The 21230-nt window shown below is 40.2% G+C and overlaps 1 protein-coding gene across 1 annotated transcript; it reads left to right on the top strand.

Annotated features, from left to right (window-relative positions):
• The first annotated feature begins 2143 nt into the window (after positions 1-2143).
• LOC145878519 (beta-arrestin-1-like) lies at positions 2144-21119 on the top strand. Its single transcript, XM_082973805.1, has 5 exons — positions 2144-2170; positions 20384-20444; positions 20538-20582; positions 20690-20943; positions 21042-21119. Exons 1-5 carry the CDS (start codon positions 2144-2146, stop codon positions 21117-21119), a joined length of 465 nt encoding a protein of 154 aa, XP_082829931.1.
• The last annotated feature ends 111 nt before the right edge of the window (positions 21120-21230 follow it).

Below are 21230 nucleotides of genomic sequence, written 5' to 3' on the forward strand. Positions count from 1 at the left end.
GCCGGGTGGGTAGCAGGTAGTGATACGAACGAACGGCTCTTTTTGAACGGCTGTTTTTGGTGAACGTTGGGAATCGAATTGCATCTGTGAAAAATCCGTTTATTTGGCTCCCTTATTTGCATACTGTTACCGTTGCTTTTTCAGCTCCAGGTATCGATTATCTGCAGACAAATTATAAAAACACTATCTGAAGATGGTAATTCCTCAGTGCAGGAACAATATAGTGAGGAGAGAGCCTCATTCTGATCAACACTCATTTGTTCATTGCATTTTATTTGTTCGTATATTTGGTCTTGTAAAAATGTAGTTGAACTCGCATTTCACGATCTGACCTAATGGTAGGCAACGTTTTAGGCTTTAAATTAGAGATTGGCTATTTCTTTATGGTTTAAGGTCACTTTGCACGCGCTACTGAACGAAGAGCCGTTTTGTAGCCGAATGAACGGCTCTTTTTAGGTGAAAGGAGTCAAATGATCCGGTTCATCGAAAAGACTCAGAATACCCATCACTCGTAACAGGCAGCGCTGTCTGTCTGCAACACCTTGAACGCACTTGCGTCCACTCAGAACAGGGCTGTGTCAGTGTCACTGTCACGCGCATTTCACGTCAACTGCAAATCAAATTCATGTAAATAATATGAATTATGTCCTTTATCATTTTCTACAAAAATGTATTTTCCTATGCCATGCGCATTTCACGTCAACTGCAAAATCAAATTCATGTAAATAACATGAATTATGTCCTTTATCATTTTCTACAAAAATGCATTTCCCTATGCCATGCTGTGTGTGAGCAATCTTTTCTATAGGACTGTGTGTGTGGTGTGTGTGTGTGTGTGTGTGTGTGTGTGTGTGTGTGTGTGTGTGTGTGTGTGTGTGTGTGTGTGTGTGTGTGTGTGTGTGTGTGTGTGTGTGTGTGTGTGTGTGTGTGGTAGAGAGAGAGAGAGAGATTTTGATTTGATTTGGATCTCTTTTAGTCTTCTTTTGGACTAATCTTTCAAGAGTCCTTAAACATTAAAATACAATTTATAATACAGTCACATTTTCACAAAAAGACTGACATATTGACCAGATAAATACTCTAACAGTCTAAAAGATAGATTGATTATTCCTCGACCATAGTCCAGCACAACTTTCCTGTGTATTATATTTAAATGGTTTTAAAATATTGTTAGAATGTATATATTGAAAGGTTTCTGGTTTGCTCAGATAAATTATTCAACTTCTTTATTGCTCTAAATCAAACTGTTCTTTTGCATATTTCTCTTTTCTGTCTGGATAACACATAGATGGTGGACAATCTATTCCTAGTATTTACTGAATGTCTGTCTCTTACCAACTGAATACTGTTGTGAGTAGAGTTTGGCCGTTTAAAATGTTGTATATTATGAAATAAAATAAGCATGTTTTTTTTCAATTAAGAGCATTGAGCATAACTACAGCAGAAGAACCATATCTCCACCTTAAAACAATCCTTGCTGAGAGAGAGGGAGCGAGAGAGAGAGAGAACCATAGAGCGAGAATGGTAAAGAGAGAGGTGGAAGAGAGAGAGAGAGAGGGAGAGGGAGAGAGAGGACCTACATCCAGAGCACAGCACCACCAGCCACATCCACACCCTCACCCCAACCAATCAATACCCCCTCAAACCAACCATGCCCACACCCCATAAAGGCCCCCTCGGATCAGATCTATGCCCTCCACTCTTACCCTAGCCCAAGCCAATGGCATGTATCATATGCTCAGCAGGCTCTTCTCACAATTACTGGTCTGAAGCCAAACCACATGACCAACAACATTGGACACTTGGAACACAAAGTCTTCACTATCATCCTGGAATATCCAATTGCCGGACGTCATCTGCCTTTGGCCTAAAGAACAGGAACCTGGACTTCACCAAAGAAATTAGAAATACAAACATTGTTATCCTATAAGAAACATGGTATGAATGACCTAAACATGACCTAAATGCCAGAACTGGACAAGAACCTGACAGCCTCAACACACAGTGGGACAAACACCTAACTGGAGGAGACAGCATTCCGTCCCCCATATGCCCCCCCAGAGACAACTACGGCAACATAACCAACAAAAAAGGGTCACAACTCCTGCAGCTCTATTGCACGCTGGGTATGTGTACATAGTCAATGGTTGGCTTTGGGGGGACTCCTACGGTAGGTACACCTATAGCTCATCTCTTGGCAGTAGTACAGTAGACTAATTTATCACCAAACTCAACCCAGAGTCTCGCAGAGCGTTCACAGTCAGCCGACTGACATCACTATCAGATCACAGCAAAAACACAATCTACTTAAACAGAGCAATAATCAACCATGAGGCATCGAAGCCAAACAAACTGCATACTGTTAAGAAATGCTATCGATGGAAGGTAGTGTAGAAACATACCAAAAAACAATTAGCCAACAACAAATCCAATCCCTACTTGACAACTTCTTGGACAAAATGTTTTCCTGCAATAGTGAAGGTGTAAACTTAGCAGTAGGAAGCCTGAAAAATATATCTGACCAATCAGCTAACATATCAAATAAAAATTCTGGCAGAAAACCTAAGACAACTAACAACAATGAGAAATGGTTTGATGAAGAATGTAAAAACCTAAGAAAGAAATTGAGAAACCTATCCAACTAAAAACACAGAGAACCAGAAAACCTTAGCTTACGTCTTCACTATGGTGAAACATTAAAACAATACAGAAATACACTAAGATAAAATAAGGAAAGGCATGACAGAAAACAGCTCATTGTGATTGAAGAATCCATTATGAGGAGCATCCTGACGCTGCACTTGATGAATTTATGAAATTGCTTCTTTCAATTATTGATAAACATGCACCTGTAAAGAAACTGACTGTCAGAACTGTTAAGGCTCTATGGATTGATGAGGAATTGAAAAACTGTATGGCTAAAAGAGATGGGGCAAAAGGGGTGGCTAATTAGTCTGGCTGCACATCTGACTGGCTTACTTATTGCAAATTGAGAAATGATTTGACTAAACTCAACAAAAGAAGAAAAAACTGTATTATGAAGCCAAGATCAACGATATAAAGAATGACGGAAAAAAACTTTGGAGTACTTTAAATGAAATTATGGGCAGAAAGACAAATTCAACTTCATCTTTCATCGAATCAGATGGCTTATTTATCACAAAACCATTTGATGTTGCCAATTATTTGAATGATTATTTAATTGGCAAAGTGGGCAAACTTAGGCAGGAAATGCCAATAACGAACAGTGAGCAATTGTATTCACGCATTGTATTCATGCATTTCCTTAATGGAAGCTTCTCTAATGTCAAAAATGTAGTGTGGTGTACCGCAGGGCAGCTCTCTAGGCCCTCTACTCTTTTCTATTTTTACCAATGACCTGCCACTGGCATTAAACAAAGCATGTGTGTCCATGTATGCTGATGATTCAACCATATACGCATCAGCAACCACAGCTAATGAAGTCACTGAAACCCTTAACAAAGAGTTGCAGTTTGTTTTGGAATGGGTGGCCAGTAATAAACTGGTTCTGAACATTTCTAAAACTAGGAACATTCCTTAAGTTCTAGACCTCCACTGAATCTGGTAATGAATGGTGTGACTGTTGAACTAGTTGAGGAGACAAAATTACTTAGCATTACCATAGATTGTAAACTGTCATGGTCAAAACATATAGATTCAATAGTTGTAAAGATGGAGAGAGGTCTGGCCGTAATAAAGAGATGCTCTGCTTTTTTTGACACCACGCTCCAAAAAGCAGGTTCCGCAGGCTCTATTTTAGTCTAATCTTGATTATTGTCCAGTCGTGTGGTTCAGTGCTGCACGGAAAGACCTAGTTAAGCTGCAGATGGCCCAGAACAGAGTGGCACGTTTTGCTCTTCATTGTAATCAGAGGGATGATATAAATGCTATGCATGCCAGTCTCTCTTGGCTAAGAGTTGAGGAGAGACTGACTGCATCACTTGTTGTTTTTATAGGAAACATTAATGTGCTGAAAATCCCAAATTGTTTGCATAGTCAACTTACACACAGCTCTGACACACACACTTATCCCACCAGACAGGCCACCAGGGGTCTTTTCACAGTCCCCAAATCCAGAACAAATTCAAGAAAGCGTACAGTATTATATAGAGCCCTTATTACATGGAACTTCCATCTCATATTGCTCAAATAAACAGCAAACCTGGTTTCAAAAAACAGATAAAGCAACACCTCGCGGCACAACGCCTCTCCCCTATTTGACCTAGATAGTCTGTGTCTATGCATTGATATGTAGGCTACGTGTGCCTTTAAAAAAAAATGTAGGTAATTCTGTCCTTGAGCTGTTCTTGTCTATTGATGTTCTGTATTATGTCATTCTGTATTATGGTTCATGTGGACCCCAGGAAGAGTAGCTGCTGCTTTTGCAACAGCTAATGGGGATCCTAATAAAATACCGAAATACCAAATAGAATCAAATCACACATTGACCTACACATTGTACACCTTTGGGTCCTTTTGTCCCTTCTGAGCCAAACAACTCAACGTTTCACCTAAACTCATCTGTTAAAAGGTAGATTATGACGATAACAATAGTACACCTCTGACCAGACTCCTGACAAGTTCCTATTCAATCAAAACCTGTAGGCCTAGGCGGATTTCCTGGATAACTCTGTCATTTCGTTCTTCGGTATTTTTGCTTACTAACTGTTGCTCGTACAACATCATCACTATCCGTTCACATTCTACAACCTCATAATACCAATAGATGGATTACTGAATGCAGTGCTGGTAATATTAAAGTTTTGGGGGAAAGTAAAGAAGCAGATTTAGCCTGTGGTGACTTTGTCAAGTGGAAAAGGACATTGACATTGGACAGTGATCTGATCTCTCATATGGTGCTTGGATCAGAAGCAATATTATTCGGCCAGTAGGGGGCACTATACCTCACATAATAAAAAAGCTATTCTGGAGTGCTGCCAGACTATACCACACAGTTAGTACTCTGTCATAATACAAATGAAAAATACAAAAAATATAGCTAGCAAAGGAATTGTTAGCTGTGGCTTTGAGTCTCAGCAATTGTGTGAATTGTTGGACCCACAAATGTACCCTATGTCCATAAGGTAATAATAGTAGTCTACATTAATCTCAGGTGGAACTAGCATTACTCTATATTTTACTCTCTAATACTGATATACACATTTACCCTTGGGAATTCAGTAGTCTTTTGAAGTACTACATTTAGTAGTATTTAGTGTCATTGTTTCTAAGGATATGCTAGATATGTTAGAAGCTGTCCTCCTGGCTGGCACAGTACCACACAGAAATAAACAAATGTTACATGCCTGATCAGGACTCATGCTTTCTGGAAACAAGGTTTGCCAGTCCCAATGTGTCTTCAAATAAAATACAAATGTATTGGTTGTGTACACGTATTTTGCCGATGTTATTGTAGGTGCAGCCAAATGCTTCTGTTCCTACTGTTGCTCCAACAGTGCCGACCAATACAAAACAATACACGCAAATCCAAGAAAAAAAAGGAATTGGGAAATATAGAAATATCAGAATGAGCAATTTCAGAACCCAGAATATAAATACACAGTATATTTACAGTATATGATGGTGTGTATAAACATTATGGACAGTATATGAATAGAAAAGGTTTGTACAGCAGTAGTTATATACAGTATATTCTGAAAGTATTCAGACCCCTTGGCTTTTTCCACATTTTGTTACGTTACAGCCTTATTCTAAAATGGATTAAATAAATTAAAAAATCATCGGGCCTCCAGAATGGCGCTGCGGTCTAAGGCACTGCGAGGTGTTACTACAGACACGGGTTCATTTCCCATAGGACGGCCCACAATTGGCCCAGCATCGTCTGGGTTTGGGGAGGGTTTGACCGGTGGGGTTTTTACTTGGCTCATCGCGCTCTGGCGACTCCTTGTGGCGGGCCGGGTGTTAAGGAGCGCGGTTAGGCGGGTCATGTTTCGGAGGACGCATTACTCCACCTTCGCCTCTTCCGAGCCTGTTGGGGAGTTGCAGCGATGAGACAAGATTGAGAAAGGGGGTAAAATACAAACAAAAAACATTATGATAATACATTTTAAAAATCATCATCAATCTGCACACAATACATAATGACAAAGCGAAAACTGTTTTTTAGAAATTTTTGCAAAGGTATTAAAAAAAACAACTGAATTACCTTATTTACATACAGTACCAGACAAAAGCTAGGAAACAGTTTTTATTTATTTTACCAGGTAAGTTGACTGAGAACACATTCTCATTTACAGCAATGACCTAGGGAATAGTTTCAGGGGAGAGGAGGGGATGAATGAGCCAATTGTAAGCTGGGGATGATTAGGTGGCTGTTTTGGTATTCCCAGATTGGGAATTTAGCCAGGACGCCAGGGTTAACACCCCTACACTTACAATAAGTGCAATGGGATCTTTAATTACCTCAGAGAGTCAGGACACCCGTTTAACATCCCATCCAAAAGACAGCACCCTACACAGGGCAGTGTCCCCAATCACTGGCCTGGGGAATTTAGACCAGAGGAAAGAGTGCCTCCAACTGGCCCTCCAAAACCACTACCAGCAGCATCTGGTCTCCCATCCAGGGAGTGACCACGACCAACCCTGCTTAGCTTCAGAAGCAAGCCAGCAGTGGGATGCAGGGTGGTATGCGGCTGCTTTGATGCCTTCACTATTATTCTACAATGTAGAAAATAGTTAAAAATAAGAAACACCCTGGAATGAGTAGGAGTGTCCAAACTTCTGACTGGTACTGTAAGTATTCAGACGCTTTGCTATGAGACTCAAAATTGAGCTCAGGCGCATCCTTGAGATGCATCCTTGAGATGGAGTCCACAATTCAATTGATTGGACATAATTTGGAAAGGCACACACCTGTCTATATAAGGTCCTACAGTTGACAGTGCATGTCATAGCAAAAACCAAGCCATGAAGTCGAAGGAATTGTCCGTAGAGCTCCGAGACAGGATTGTGTCGAGGCACAGATCTGGGGAAGGGTACCAAAACATTGAAGGTCCCCAAGAACACAGCAGCATTGAAGGTCCACAAGAACACAGTGGCCTCCATAATTCTTAAATGGAAGAAGTTTGGAACCACCAAGACTCTTCCTAGAGCTGGCCGCCCAACCAACTGAGCAATTGGGGGAAAAGAGCCTTGGTCAGGGAGGTGAACCAGAACCCGATGGTCACTCTGAAGGAACTCCAGAGTTCCTCTGTGGAGATGGGAGAACCTTCCAGAAAGACAACCATCTCTGCAGCACTCCACCAATCAGGCCTTTATGGTAAACTGCCGCTTGGAGTTAGCCAAAAGGCACCTACAGTACTCTCAGACCATGAGAAACAAGATTCTCTGGTCTGATGAATCCAAACTATTTGGCCTGAATGCCAAGCGTCACGTCTGGAGGAAACCTGGCGCCATCCCTACGGTGAGGCATGGTGGTGGCAGCATCATGCTGTGAGGATGCTTTTCAGCGCCAGGGACTGGGAGACTAGTCAGGATCGAGGGAAAGATGAAAGGAAAGTACAGAGAGATCCTTGATGAAAACCTGCTCCAGAACGCTCAGGACCTCAGACTGGCACAAAGGTTCACCTTCCAACAGCCAGAGCCCAGACTTGAACGTCATCGAACATCTCTGGAGAGACCTGAAATAGCTGTGCAGCTACGCTCCCAATCCAACTTGACAAAGCCTGAGAGGATCTGCAGAGAAGAATGGGAGAAACTCCCCAAATACAGGTGTGCCAAGCTTGTAGCATCCTACCCAAGAAGACTCAAGGCTGTAATCACTGCCAAAGGTGCTTCAACGAAGTACTGAGGAAAGTGTCCGAATACTTATGTAAATGTGATATTTCCGTGTTTTATTTAAAATAAATTAGCAAAAATGTCTAAAAATCTGTTTTTTCTTCATCATTATGGGATAGTGTGTGTAGATTGCTGATGGTTTTTTTTTAAATAAAGCTGTAACATAACAAAATGTGGAAAAAGTCAAGGCGTCCAAATACTTTTCAAATGCACTGTAGGATGAGCCTTGACTAGAATACAATATATACATATGAAGTGGGTAAAACAGTATGTAAACATTATTAAAGTGACCAGTGTTCAATGACTTTGTACATACATAGGACAGCAGTCTCTAATGTGCAGGGTAGAGTACCGGGTGGTATCTGGCTAGTAACAGTGACTGAAGTTCAGAGCAGGGTACTGGCTGGGGCTTGTCTATATATAGGAGGCTGAAATTGATTAAGAGATAAATCTCACTCAATCCGCCGTCTCACTTAGCCTGTAATCGGATTGTGTTGTGTATCAGAGTTGTGTACTAGGGGACTCCCAGTCAAACTCAAGGGGATCGATCGCCTTTGAGAGATTATTAGGCGTACACTGATATGGAAAACTGTAATATATACGGTAATTTGGGGTATTATCAACAGTAAAATACTCTGAAACAGTTTACTGCGGCATACTGTAAATTATGGTCCATTGTGGGAAACTGTTGTGGGCGGGGAAGGAATTGCTGTATTTCAAATGGTACTGTAATTCCACCTCACAGATACATTACCATACTATATATTTGGAGTGCCAAAAACCTTTTAACCACTAGTGATTGCTGCATGGTAATGTTGTTTCTGGCTCATTAATATTGTTTGAGGCATGCCTTGTAAGAGGCTATATTAATACTGTACCAATTTAACTTCTATGTCGTTATAGTACCCAATCAATTTAAAATGTAGAAATCAAATCCAATTTGATTTGTTACATGTGCCAAATATGTAACAATATATATATTTTAAATTACACAATAAAATAACAATAACGATGCTATATACAGGGGGTACCGGTACCGAGTCAATGTGCAGGGGTACAGGTTAGTTGAGGCTGTAAAGGGGACATATTGGAGTGGCAGCAAGTCTTAAACCTTAAATGGTTGAGTCCTTTTGGTCTGTTTTGATCTGTAGTCCTGCCAGGCCTCTAAAAGTGCAAGTGATATAAAACACCAAATATGTATTAACATGCTGTAATGAACAGCCAACCTGCTTGCACCCTTGTAATTACATTAAAATATTGTGAAATACAAACCCCTCCCCTCAATGAATTTAGTTAATTAATTCCGATTACGGCAGTATTTCCTTTTTTACAGCATAATACCGTAAATGTTACGGTATTGTACTGTGTGTCATTACACAGTACTTGCTTTGATACCGTATTTATAGGACAGTAGGTGTACTGTAATATGAAATACATCTTTTTACATGCCACTGAGCTGCCTGTAAGTTACTGTCAAATTCACAAAAAAAACATTTACAGTGTAGTCTATGAGGAGTCATGACAGAGAGGCATCAGAGAGGGACCCTATGGGCTGGCACTGCACTCTCTGGCATTGCTTGGAAATCGATTGAGCCTGTGGCAGTGTGTGCTGCCCAGTGCCCACAAAAGCCTTTGTTCAAACACAGATACTTACTAAGGAAATGACTTAGAATTGTACACTTAGAATTGGAAACTAAGGTCTACGGCCATTCTTAGCCTGTCTGATACCAAACTCGTACTGTACCATGTGGTCTGTATCAGGCTAAGGCATAAAGCATCTTGGCCTTGTGTATGTTTAAAAATAGAACATTTATATTTTACATCTTATACCTCAGTCGTCTAGATTGACTTTCAGATCGACATGCGGTCAATGGTTGCGCCACCAAAAGTATGAGTACAGAGATCCGAGTGTGTTTGAGGCCTGTCGCAGAGGTTGTCAAGCTGATGCAGAGGAACTCCTGTAATCATATTTATGGTTGTTCTGCTGGTTAGGGAATGTCATTGGATCCCTAATCCAAGTTAGATGAGAAGGAAATCCCAGACTTCTAGAAGTCAAATGGTGGCCCAGTGGAGTTGTTATAGATGAGCTCATTAATGATGAGCCAATCCTTGTGTTTGTGCGTGTGTAGCATCCCATGAAATGAGGAAACAGTAGAGGTGAGGACATGAGGGAAGTAAACAGGATAATCAGATAATGTAGAAGTAGATCCACCATTAAGAATAGTAACACTAATCAAGGAAGGTAGCTCTGATAAAAGTGTTTCTTAGAAGTTCTAGAAATAATCTGGAATAATGTCACTATGTTTGAGATGTATTGGAGACTTAGTACATTATGTGTTAGGGTTAGCATTACTGTTAGGTTTGCATCTGTCTGAGTGGAGTTATTTAAGGCCAGGAGCAAGGTTCACATCCAATTTGCAACAGAGTGTGTATTCTAAAATCTGCATAAAGCAATATAGGCATTTTCCCACCAGCGATGTTTCCAGCAAAAATACTAAAAGGCTCTGAGTGATGACGTAGTGCAAATAAAAAATACATTTTGGTGTTAAATTCCCATGCACCGAATGTAAAATACATGTTAAAAAATGGAGTTAAATCGTTGGTTATATAGCAAATGTGCCCACTCTGGTCTTGGTACAGGCACCCTTGCCAACAGATAGATTTACAGTGCGGGTAGGATTCCTACATGATGAGATTTTTTAAAACCTTTATGTAACTAGTTAAGAACAAATTCTTATTTACACCGGTCAAACGCGGACGACACTGGGCCAGTTGTGCGTCACCCTATAGAATCCCCAATCCAGCCGGGCGATACAGTCTGGAATCGAACCAGGGTGATTGTTGTTACACCTCGAGCACTGATAGGCGGTGCCTTAAACCACTGCGACACTCGGGAGCCCTCGGACAAGAGCGATATTATTTGTATTTGTAAAACGGCAGCCAAGCATCGATCATCATGTCACCAGAATAAGACCCGCAATATTTTTTGGGAAAGGAGCATCAAGCTCATCACCATGGACTTTCACCACTCTGAGAAATTCATCATTATTTATTTAATCTGTATTTATTTAACCTATTTAATCTGCCTAATAAACTGCATGATTTTCGAGTCGTAGTGGAAGGACCACACACCTATCATCGCCTGACTCAAAATGTACTTTGATATGATGGTTATTATGTCAATATTTGCTGCATTTCCCGCTTAATTAATTTTAGCGACACGAAAAAAAACACAATGTCAAACATGCATTTATAAAATTGTACTGGAATTTAATCTTTCCATCAACTCGGTCGTGACTTTTTTCATGCGTCACGTAATTCATCGATTTGAAATGGTGGGATTGAAACGTGTTTAGTGTTATTGGTTTGGGGAGCTAATCTGAGTGAGAGGCCAGAAGGGACCAGAATAAGATTATATTGGTTAGATTTAGGATGGTTTTAGGGAGACTATTTCACATAGAACACGTAGACCTGCATGAGTGTTCTGATATGCTCTATAGAACCAACATTTAGGCACGATACCAGTCAAACGCTGTCTCTTTGCTTCAAAGTCTTATAAATGGAACTCCACGAATGTAGGAATGGCTACAATAATTGCAATAGTTTATTATTTCAAAAGAACACCACAACGAAACAATGTTAGTTAACTCACTGTAGTTGATCCAAAGTGACATGGGTTTAGGGAAGAAGTCATAGCCATTCAACAAATATACAGTACCAGTCAACATTTTGGACACACATTCAAGAGTTTTTCTTAATTTTTACTATTTTCTACATTGTAGATTAATAGTGAAGACATCAAAACTATGAAATAACACCTATGGAATCATGTAGTAACCAAAAAAGTGTTAAACAAATCATTATATTTCAGATTCTTCAAAGTAGTCACCCTTTGCCTTGATGACAGCTTTGCATTCTCTCAACCAGCTTTAGGAGGTAGTCACCTGGAATGCTTTTTCAACAGTCTTGAAGGAGTTCCCACATATGCTGAAAACTTGTTGGCTGCTTTTCCTTCACTCGGTGGTCCAACTCATCCCAAACCATCTCAATTTGGTTGAGGTCAGGTGATTGTGAAGGCCAGGTCATCTGATGCAGCACTCCACCACTCTCCTTCTCGGTCAAATAGCCCTTACACAGCTTGTGGGTGTGTTTTGGGTCATTTTCCTGTTGAAAAACAAATGATAGTCCCACTAAGCACAAACCAGATGGGATGGCGTATCGCTGCAGAATGCTGTCGTTGTCACGTTCGTCGTAGTAAATGGACCAGGCGCAGCGGGTCGAGTGCTCATCTTAACTTTATTTGTGAACACTTAATAAACAAAACAAGAAACGAACGAACTAACAGTCTTGCAAGCTAAATACAGCAGTGCTAAGAACAACCTCCCACAATTCCCAAAACAAACACACTCCTAATTATAGGACCTTCAATCAGAGGCAACGATACACAGCTGCCTCCAATTGAAGGCCCCAATCCCAAATACCTAAACATAGAAATAAACACCCTAGACTCGACATAGAAATATACAATATAGAACTAAACCAAAACCCCGGAATACATAAATCAAACGCACCTCTACATAAACACACACTCAAAACCATATAAAACAAATACCCCCTGCCACGTCCTGACCAAACTATAATAACAAATAACCCCTTTACTGGTCAGGACGTGACAGTCGTAGCCATGCTGGTTAAGTGTGCCTTGAATTCTAAATAAATCACAGACAGTGTCACCAGCAAAGCACCCCCACATCATCACACCTCCTCCTCCACACATGCCGAGATCATCCGCTCACCTACTCTGCGTCTCACAAAGACACGGCGGTTGGAACCAAAAATCTCAAATTTGGACTTATCAGACCAAAGGACAGATTTCCACTGGTCTAATGTCCATTGCTCGTGTTTCTTGGCCCAAGTAAGTCTCTTCTTCTTATTGGTGTCCTTTAGTAGTGTTTTCTTTGCAGCAATTCGACCATGAAGGCCTGATTCACGCAGTCTCCTCAGAACAGTTGATGTTGAGATGTGTCTGTTACTTGAACTCTGTGAAGCATTTATTTGGGCTGCAATTTCTGAGGTGCAGTTAACTCTAATGAACTTATCCTCTGCAGCAGAGGTAACTCTGGGTCTTCCTTTCCTGTGGCGGTCCTCATGAGAGACAGTTTCATCATAGCACTTGATGGTTTTTGCGAGTGCACTTGAAGAAACCTTGAAAATTCTTGACATTTTCCGCATTGACTGACCTTCATGTCTTAAAGTAATGATGGACTGTCATTTCTCTTTGCTTATTTGAGCTGTTCTTGCCATGATATGGACTTGGTCTTTTACCAAATAGGGCTTTCTTCTGTGTACCATCAGTACCTTGTCACAACACAACTGATTGGCTCAAACGCATTAAGAAGGAAAGAAATTCCACAAATTAACTTTTAACAAGGCACACCTGTTAATTGCAATTAATTCCAGGTGACTACCTCATGAAGCTGGTTGAGAGAATGCTGAGAGTGTGCAAGGCTGTCATCAAGGCAAAGGGTGGCTACTTTGAAGAATCTCAAATTTGAAAATATACTTTGATTTGTTTAACACTTTTTGGGTTACTACATGATTCCATATGTGTTATTTCATAGTGTTGATGTCTTCACTATTATTCTATAATGTATAAAATAGTACAAATAAAGAAAAACCCTGGAAGGAGTAGGTGAGTAGGTGTACTGTAGATACAATTATTTTAATAGTTGGTTATTCCCTGAGTACACAGATTTTTTTAGATTTTTTTTATCCAGTTACTTTCAGTCAAGTGTAGTTGGAAGGGAATAGGAGCCAATTGAAGTCATCTCCCTCGATTCTGCAGTGTACCTGATTGATGACCCCACCCTGTTGTGTAAACATGGTTCTGCACGCTGGACCTTCTGAGCTTCCTCGAATAGTTGATTCATACCAACTTAAACATACAGAATGTCTGCCTTTTTAATTCTTATTGTTTGAACATACTGTCTCAACAGACATAGTGAGGCCCATTCTTGAATAATAGCCGGTCCAACAGCTCTCCTGTCATGCACTAACTGCACTGAGGGAACTAATAATGTCATCAGGTTACTCTACCAGAAATACCTGGACATACTCAAAGACAAAAACACCTTTCAATCTGATGTTCAATGGGTCACTTCCTGTGTCTCAGACCTTAGGACATCTAGCCACCCAGACTAATAAATAACATTATCAGCTGTGGCAGATGATCTCTTGGTTTAGTAATGGTATAGCTATATTATCAGTAAACAAACCCTGATTCTTGGCATGTGATACCAAATGGGATTAAAGGGATAGTTCAGTGAAGCCTTTTATCTACTTCCCCAGAGTCAGATGAACTTGTGGATATTTTTCAGATATATCTTCGTCCAGTATCAAGGACGTTAGAGGTAGTTTGGCAGGCCAATGTTAACTAGCATTAGCAGAATGACTGGAAGAGTACAGGAACAGCTAGCATGCTATTTTTGTCCCACAGACTTCCAGTCATTGCGCTAACGCTAGTTAGCAATTGTACTTACTTTAGTTAGCAACTTACTGTATACTAGACCCAGAGACATAAAAATGGTATCCACAAGTTCATCTGACTCGGGGTTGTAGATAATTGCCATCGCCAAAATCCCAAATTAATATCAGACATGTTAAGCAAACTCAAAGGCCAAAAGCTGAGTTAATTTACAACGTTTTGTTGTCGGTTACAAAGGGGGGCCTCTTTCCTATTCATTGCAATACCCTGTGAGGATTAGACCTTCAAGATCAGCCACAGCACCAACAACAGGCTGTGGAACATCACTGTTGTTCATATTTACATTAGATCAGGGTCCTGACTCTGTCACTGGGGATACTGGGTCGACAGGTAGCCTAATAGTTAGAGTCTTGGGCCAGTAACCTGGAAGGTTGCTAGATCAAATCCCCGAGCTGACAAGGTTAAAAGTCTGTTGTTCTGCCCCTGAACACTGTTCCTAGGCTGTCATTGTAAATAAGTATTTGTTCTTAACTGACTTGCCTAGTTATATATTTTTTTTAAATGTATTGCGCATTGAGCATTTTACTTCAGTTGGCTGTTGGCATTTGTAAACCATTTCTGGTTAAAAAAAAGAAAAAAAAAAAAAGAAAGATGTTTGCTGATTGAATAATTGGATTGAGAGACGGACAACAGTGTCTAAAACAAGAGAGTTAGGCCGGGGGAGGAGGAGGACGAGGTCCGGGTATAAACAGTGATGTCAACAGTCAGAGACTACACTCTCTGACCACCGGACACATACAAGGAATTGGAACATCAGTAGTGAGCTGATACCTTTAGGAAAAGGTAAGACATCGCCATCCTTTTTGCTTTGTCTGGTTTGAATCTCCAGTTCATGCAGACAAAACGTCTGTAATGTAGCTGAAAGAAGTTGGTAAATGCTTTCATTTATAAATGTAGCCATCCAGTTACATTTTGAAATTGGGACATCTGTGTTCACGGGTAGAGTGAACTGTTATTTTTATTAATTAATTAATTTGATATTTATTTTTTTATATATAGGGGGTAGATCAGCTTTCATATTGCAGATAGATTGTAGCTTCCATCAATGTAATTGTCTGCATTACTTCCAATCCCCCATATATATTTTTGCTAATATTGTCTGTATATATATATATATATATATAATACACATATACATACACATATACATATAAAAACATACATATACACATACATGCATACATATACATACATACACATACATACATATATATATATACATATCTTTTTTAAATATATTTTCCTTTATTGCTTTCTAACCCTACCACCCATCCCCTAATTGGAGTAAAATAGTGAACAACAACGCTTAGGCCTCTACTTCCAGCTTATACATACTATATACATTTCACAAAAGTTCTTAACCCATTTACGTTTTACGGACACAGTATGTTTTACGTTAATTATCTTGTTATTATTTGTTGTTATTAGTCCCAGCTTTCAGCTCCATTCAACCCCTCCCATCTATCTCTTAACACCATCCATATTCAACTGTGCTGTGGTGTTTCACAAAAGTTGTTTCTACAGATTGTAAATTGAAAAGAAACATTTTTGCTAAAAGTATTACTATATTATTGATCGATTGACTATGACTTTTCAGATCGCCCAGTATTGCTATCTGCAGGGTTAGCTTCAAGTAAATATTCCAATTCTTCAGCCATTCCTGGACCTGTGACCGAAAACAAGCTACATACGGACAGTACCAGAACAAATGATCTAATGATTCTGTCTCTTCACAGTAAAATCTCCAGAGCTGAAAGTCAACTGTTGCCCTTAATTGAATATTACACGCTCCACAACTATGAGCCTCAAATGTTATGTTCGAAAACACTCGTGTCTAGCCTGTTAATACATGTCAGTCTGATTTAGTAGGGGATAGTAAAAGGTATTATTAGGTGAATTACTTGGTAAGGATTATTTGGTCATTCAGGTCAATGATGGAAAAGCAGCGTAGCATCCTTCCTGTAGTTGCATAAGGTTTGCAACACTCAGGCTTATAACTACTCTGTCTCATTGATTGATATCTGACACTGGAAATGCAGGTGTGTTCAATCTCCGTCAGCCTACTGGTATTGTCTGCCATTTGTAGGAGAAATGTGCTACTATTCCATTGTGGAAAATATCTCTCTTATGAAGACAGCTGACTGCTGACAATCCAGTCCAGTCTTAACTTCATATAGACTACTGAAATATAGTCAACTACTCCCTGTAAATGGTGCACTGTCTCTGCATCACTCTCCAAATGCAACTTTAGGAGGTCACTCTCCATGGTCCTGATCTCATCAATTGATTGACTACACACATGGTATTGAGATCCGGAACATGGATAGCACCATTCTTGAGTATAGAAAGTGATACAGTACCAAATTACAAACACGAGAAATGATAATGCCCACTGGGCACACAATGGTTGAATCAACGTTGTTTCCACGTTATTTTAACGAAATTACGTTGAACCAACATTGAATTGACGTCTGTGGCCCAGTTTGTACACTCTTAGAACAAAAAGGTGCGGTCTAGAACCTTGAAGGGTTCTTCGGCGTTCTTCGGGTCTTCTTCGGCGTTCTTCGGGTTCTTCGGCGTTCCCCATAGGAGAACCTTTTGAAGAACCCTTTTTGTTTGCAGGTAGAACCCTTTTGGGTTCCATGTAGAACCCTTTCTACAGAGGGTTCTACCTGGAACCAAAAAGGGTTCTACCTGGATCCAAAAAGGGTTCTCCTATGGGGACAGCCAAAGAACCCATTTGGAACCCTTTTTTCTAAGTGTGTAGTGACTAGTTGACTAAAACCAGTGGAGGAAAGTGAAGACCATCCCCCTCAGTGAATTTAATTAAATTAAAAAAGAGAAACATAGATAAAACTATAGCAAATATATTCACACCGCTAAACCATGTCACAAAACCTAGGAGGCTCATGGTACTCGCTTCTGTCCTCCTCTGGGTACATTGGGATTATAAACATAGGAGGCTAATGGTTCTCACCCCTTTCCATATATAATTCTTGCTTCTGTCCTCCTCTAAGTACATTGACTTCAATACAAAACCTAGGAGGCTCATGGTTCTCACCCCCTTCTATAGACTTACACAGTAATTATGACAACTTTCGGAGGACGTCCCTCAACCTATCAGAGCTCTTGCAACATGAACTGACATGTTGTCCACCCAATCAAAATAACAGAGAATGAATCTACTACTGAAAGCATAAGCTACAGCTAGCTAGAACTGCAGTGCAGAAAATGTTGTGAGTAGTTGACTCAAAGAGAGAGAGAAAAACAATAGTTGAACAATTATGAACAAATTCAATTCTTCCAAAATTAAGGAGAAGCGATAGAGAGAGAGAGAGAGAGAGATAGCTATATTTGATTGTATTTTTTTTAAATGGTCACTTAGCTAGAGAATGCAGTTAGCTAATTAAGCATACTCAAACACAAACAGAGAGGGATGCTATGTTAGCTAGCTGGCTATGGCTATCCAACACTGGAACTCTTCCAAGTGAAGGTAAGCTTTTGGTTTTATTAATGTATTGCCACTGGGGCCCACCAGTGTCATTGCTAAACTGCTTTCTGACTGTACACTGTACTGCATGATTGTAGCTAGTGGGTTTACTAACGCGTTAGTTCTAGTAGCTATGTTGACTATGACATGACATCGATGTAGGCTGTGTGTAGCGGTTGTAGTGGTCATGATATGAAGGTTTAGTTGGAAAGGTTTTTTTGCCTGGTCAAAGATAGCTGATGTGTTGTGCACTGAAGTACAAAAGTGAAGGGAAAAGCTGAGAGGAGGAGAGCGCATAGATAGTTTGCGAGAAATAATTATATATACAACGAACAAAGTGATCATGCTGTTTGTATGTGGCTGCTATGAAAGTGAACTGTGTTTGCGTGTGATCAGGGGTGTATTTATTCCACTGGTTCTGTTGAAAAACGTTTCTTAAACGAAAGCAAACAGAACGAAACAGGGATAAAAATACTGAAATTCGTCTCATAGAAATTCACATTTGCAACTGTTGGACTAATGATTACTCCCTAGATCAGCTAGATGCAGGCAAGAGTGTGCAAGGCGGTATTGAAAGTCACCTTGATTATTCAAAATGATCTACGTTGTAAACCTTCATGGGGAAATCAGATTATCAGGGGAAATCAGAGTATCATGTAGTAGCCTAAACCTATCGATGTTACATGGAGCTGAGTGAATGGAATATGAATGACAGTCATCTAATATGCTGTAATAGAAATAAGGCCATGCTAATCCTCCCCCATCTTAAACGGCACCGACCGCCGCTGACTAAAACGTATTCTTCAGTTCGACTAAAATTAGATTTTCTTCTAATTCTTCTTTTAAGTCCTCTTATGTGTATCGATACTGTTATGATCTCATGTCATTATCTTCATCTATCTGCTATAAATCTTTCAGGAAAATAAGACACCGTGTGACCTTGTGAATGCTTTTGGGGGGGACTTTGGTCAATGTGTGTAATCCATCAGGGACGTGAGGATGAAAACCCTCCTTTTAGATTGACTTTGAGCTGTGAGAAGAATAGTGTGACATGAGAATACGCTAGTGTGCAATTCCTGCCCAGGTACTTTGAGGTATTGTCCAGTTTTCTGTGCAGTCTATTGGATGAGATTTGTCAATAGCAGCAGTGCGAAAAGATAATCCCCAGGCAAGATTTGGCTCAAGGTAACTCACAGTGATGCTGTAATCTCATTCCACCAGATTAGCCATCCGCCTTTCCCTTGGCACTCGACACTGACGGAGCATCCTTCCATCTCATTGCTGGATTAGGGGTTATTCCTGATTGTGATCTACATTCACCTTTTTGTTGTGTCATTTTTAAAGTCACACATTGCACATGTTTTTTTGTTTGTTTTTTTGTCTTCCACAGAAATATACCTGAAGTTGCTGTAAAATGGCTAAGTGAGTCAAACCTTTTCTATTAAGGAGTAGCAACACTCCATGTTACATACCTTTCTATTTCATGTAGGCCTAGCTGATATAACCTTACTCGCTGGTATACTTTAAATGGAGCAGAATAGGAAAAGGTCTCTAACAAATATGGCAAGCAATACTTTTAAGAGCTCAGAGGACTGCTGACTACAACCGGAGAAAGCTCACACCAGAAATAACTTGGGTCCTATCCAACGCTGAGCACATGCATATTAATAACACGAAGTGTTACCATTCCCAAAGGATTTGTCTGTTTGTCAGAGACATTAGGCTTACCTCGGACTTTTCATCTCTCATAAGAAAAACTCCCTAGAGCAGTGTTTCCTCCAAAGGTTTTTATGACATTGGTTGCCATAAGGTGCTAATCAAAGTCAATGAATAGGTTTCCCCTGATGAATTATGAAAGGAGGGCTCCATTCAGTTCAACAGTATTGGAGAGAGAGGCAGACAAGGCTGCAGCTTTGACTTGAGCATCTGTGATTACCCCAAGCACTATGTGATGAATGGTCACTCATGCAGGGTGGCTTACAGCCCAAGTAGTTGGGTAGGTAAAACTATGCTCAAGGGTTAATTCCTCAGCTCTGCTCTTGTAAGACGACATATGACCATGACTTATGGCCCCTGCCATTAGGCTGGCCCGACAAACACATGTACAAACTCAGGATTGGGAAACATTTTGGACAAAACATGTCAGTTATCATCATTTAGTATAAATTATGTGTTTGTATCAGGTTGTGTCGTCATCAGTTGCACACCTGCACACATTTGAAGAACTGTTGATTTGATCATTTGTCTTTTTCACTACTTGGAATGAACTTTGTGTGTTTTCATCCTTTCAGAATGTGCCACTATACAGTGAAACAGTTTGAATACTGCTGAGTTTGACTGTTTCCTTTTTCTTTGATCTTTGCTAAGGTTGTACAAGAAAACCTCTGGGAACGGCACAGTAAGTGAAAACCTTTTTCCGTCTCTCTAATAATACTTGCCCCATGGAAATAGAGACCATCACCTATTTGTGATGAACGTGAAAGAGCTCCAGTTACATTCTGTGTTGACATTTTCTTTCTTCCTTTCTTCAGCTTACCCTTTACCTGGGAAAGAGAGACTATGTCGACCATGTTCAGAATGTGGACCCTGTTGGTAAGTATTACTTTTATACGTTTCACATATGTATCATATCCAGTTTAGATATTTGTGTTGAATCTCTCAAATCTCTACCCATCGTTGTTACAGAGGGAGTGGTGAAAATTGATCCTGCAGGCATTGCAGGCAGGAAAGGTACACTTTCTTTTACAATACTATTTATTTTTTACAGAGAAGTTGCTCGTGTGAGCAATTCTGCGGAATGATAGCGCACTGGTTAATGTTTATCCTGTTCTCTCCAGTGTTTGTGAAGCTGGCTTGTGCCTTTCATTATGGCCGCGAGGACCTGGATGTCATTGGACTGTCCTTTAGGAAAGACATCTGGGTCAAGCACATCCAGTTGTACCCTGATGCTGGCCACAAACCCAACCTCACTCCCATGCACGGCTGCCTGCTCAAGAAAGCAGGAGAGCAGGGCCGTGCCTTCACTTTCGACATTGCCACAAACCTTCCCTGCTCTGTCACACTCCAGCCAGGACCAGATAATGCTGGAAAGGTAGGCCCTTGCCTTGATAATCTTTTTTTTGTTTTTACCCCAGATTGATAGAATTCCATGATTCATTATATTCACGTTGACCTTTTGTGTACACCTAGGCTTGCGGTGTGGACTTTGAAGTCAAGACGTACATTGCAACTGAGACAGACCCCGAAGTGGAACTTGATAGGAAGTGAGTGCTATCCAAATCTTTGTGTTGTTTATTGAAATATTTTACACACATGAAAAAATTCTCTACATGTTAAAACCAATTGTTTCTTTCTGGCCTTATTTCATCTCTGCCTCCC

Source organism: Salmo salar, chromosome 04 (assembly GCF_965601325.2).
Source record: "Salmo salar chromosome 04, fSalSal1, whole genome shotgun sequence".
Lineage (NCBI taxonomy): Eukaryota > Metazoa > Chordata > Actinopteri > Salmoniformes > Salmonidae > Salmo > Salmo salar.

What these genes read in the sequence shown, in the direction of transcription:
- LOC145878519 (XM_082973805.1), top strand. Translation starts at nt 2,144, where the DNA reads ATGGTTGGCTTTGGGGGGACTCCTACG. An exon ending in GCTTTGGGGGGACTCCTACG is followed by an intron (nt 2,171 to 20,383) that starts GTAGGTACACCT and finishes TCCTTTCTTCAG; the next exon opens with CTTACCCTTTACCTGGGAAA. An exon ending in TCAGAATGTGGACCCTGTTG is followed by an intron (nt 20,445 to 20,537) that starts GTAAGTATTACT and finishes TCGTTGTTACAG; the next exon opens with AGGGAGTGGTGAAAATTGAT.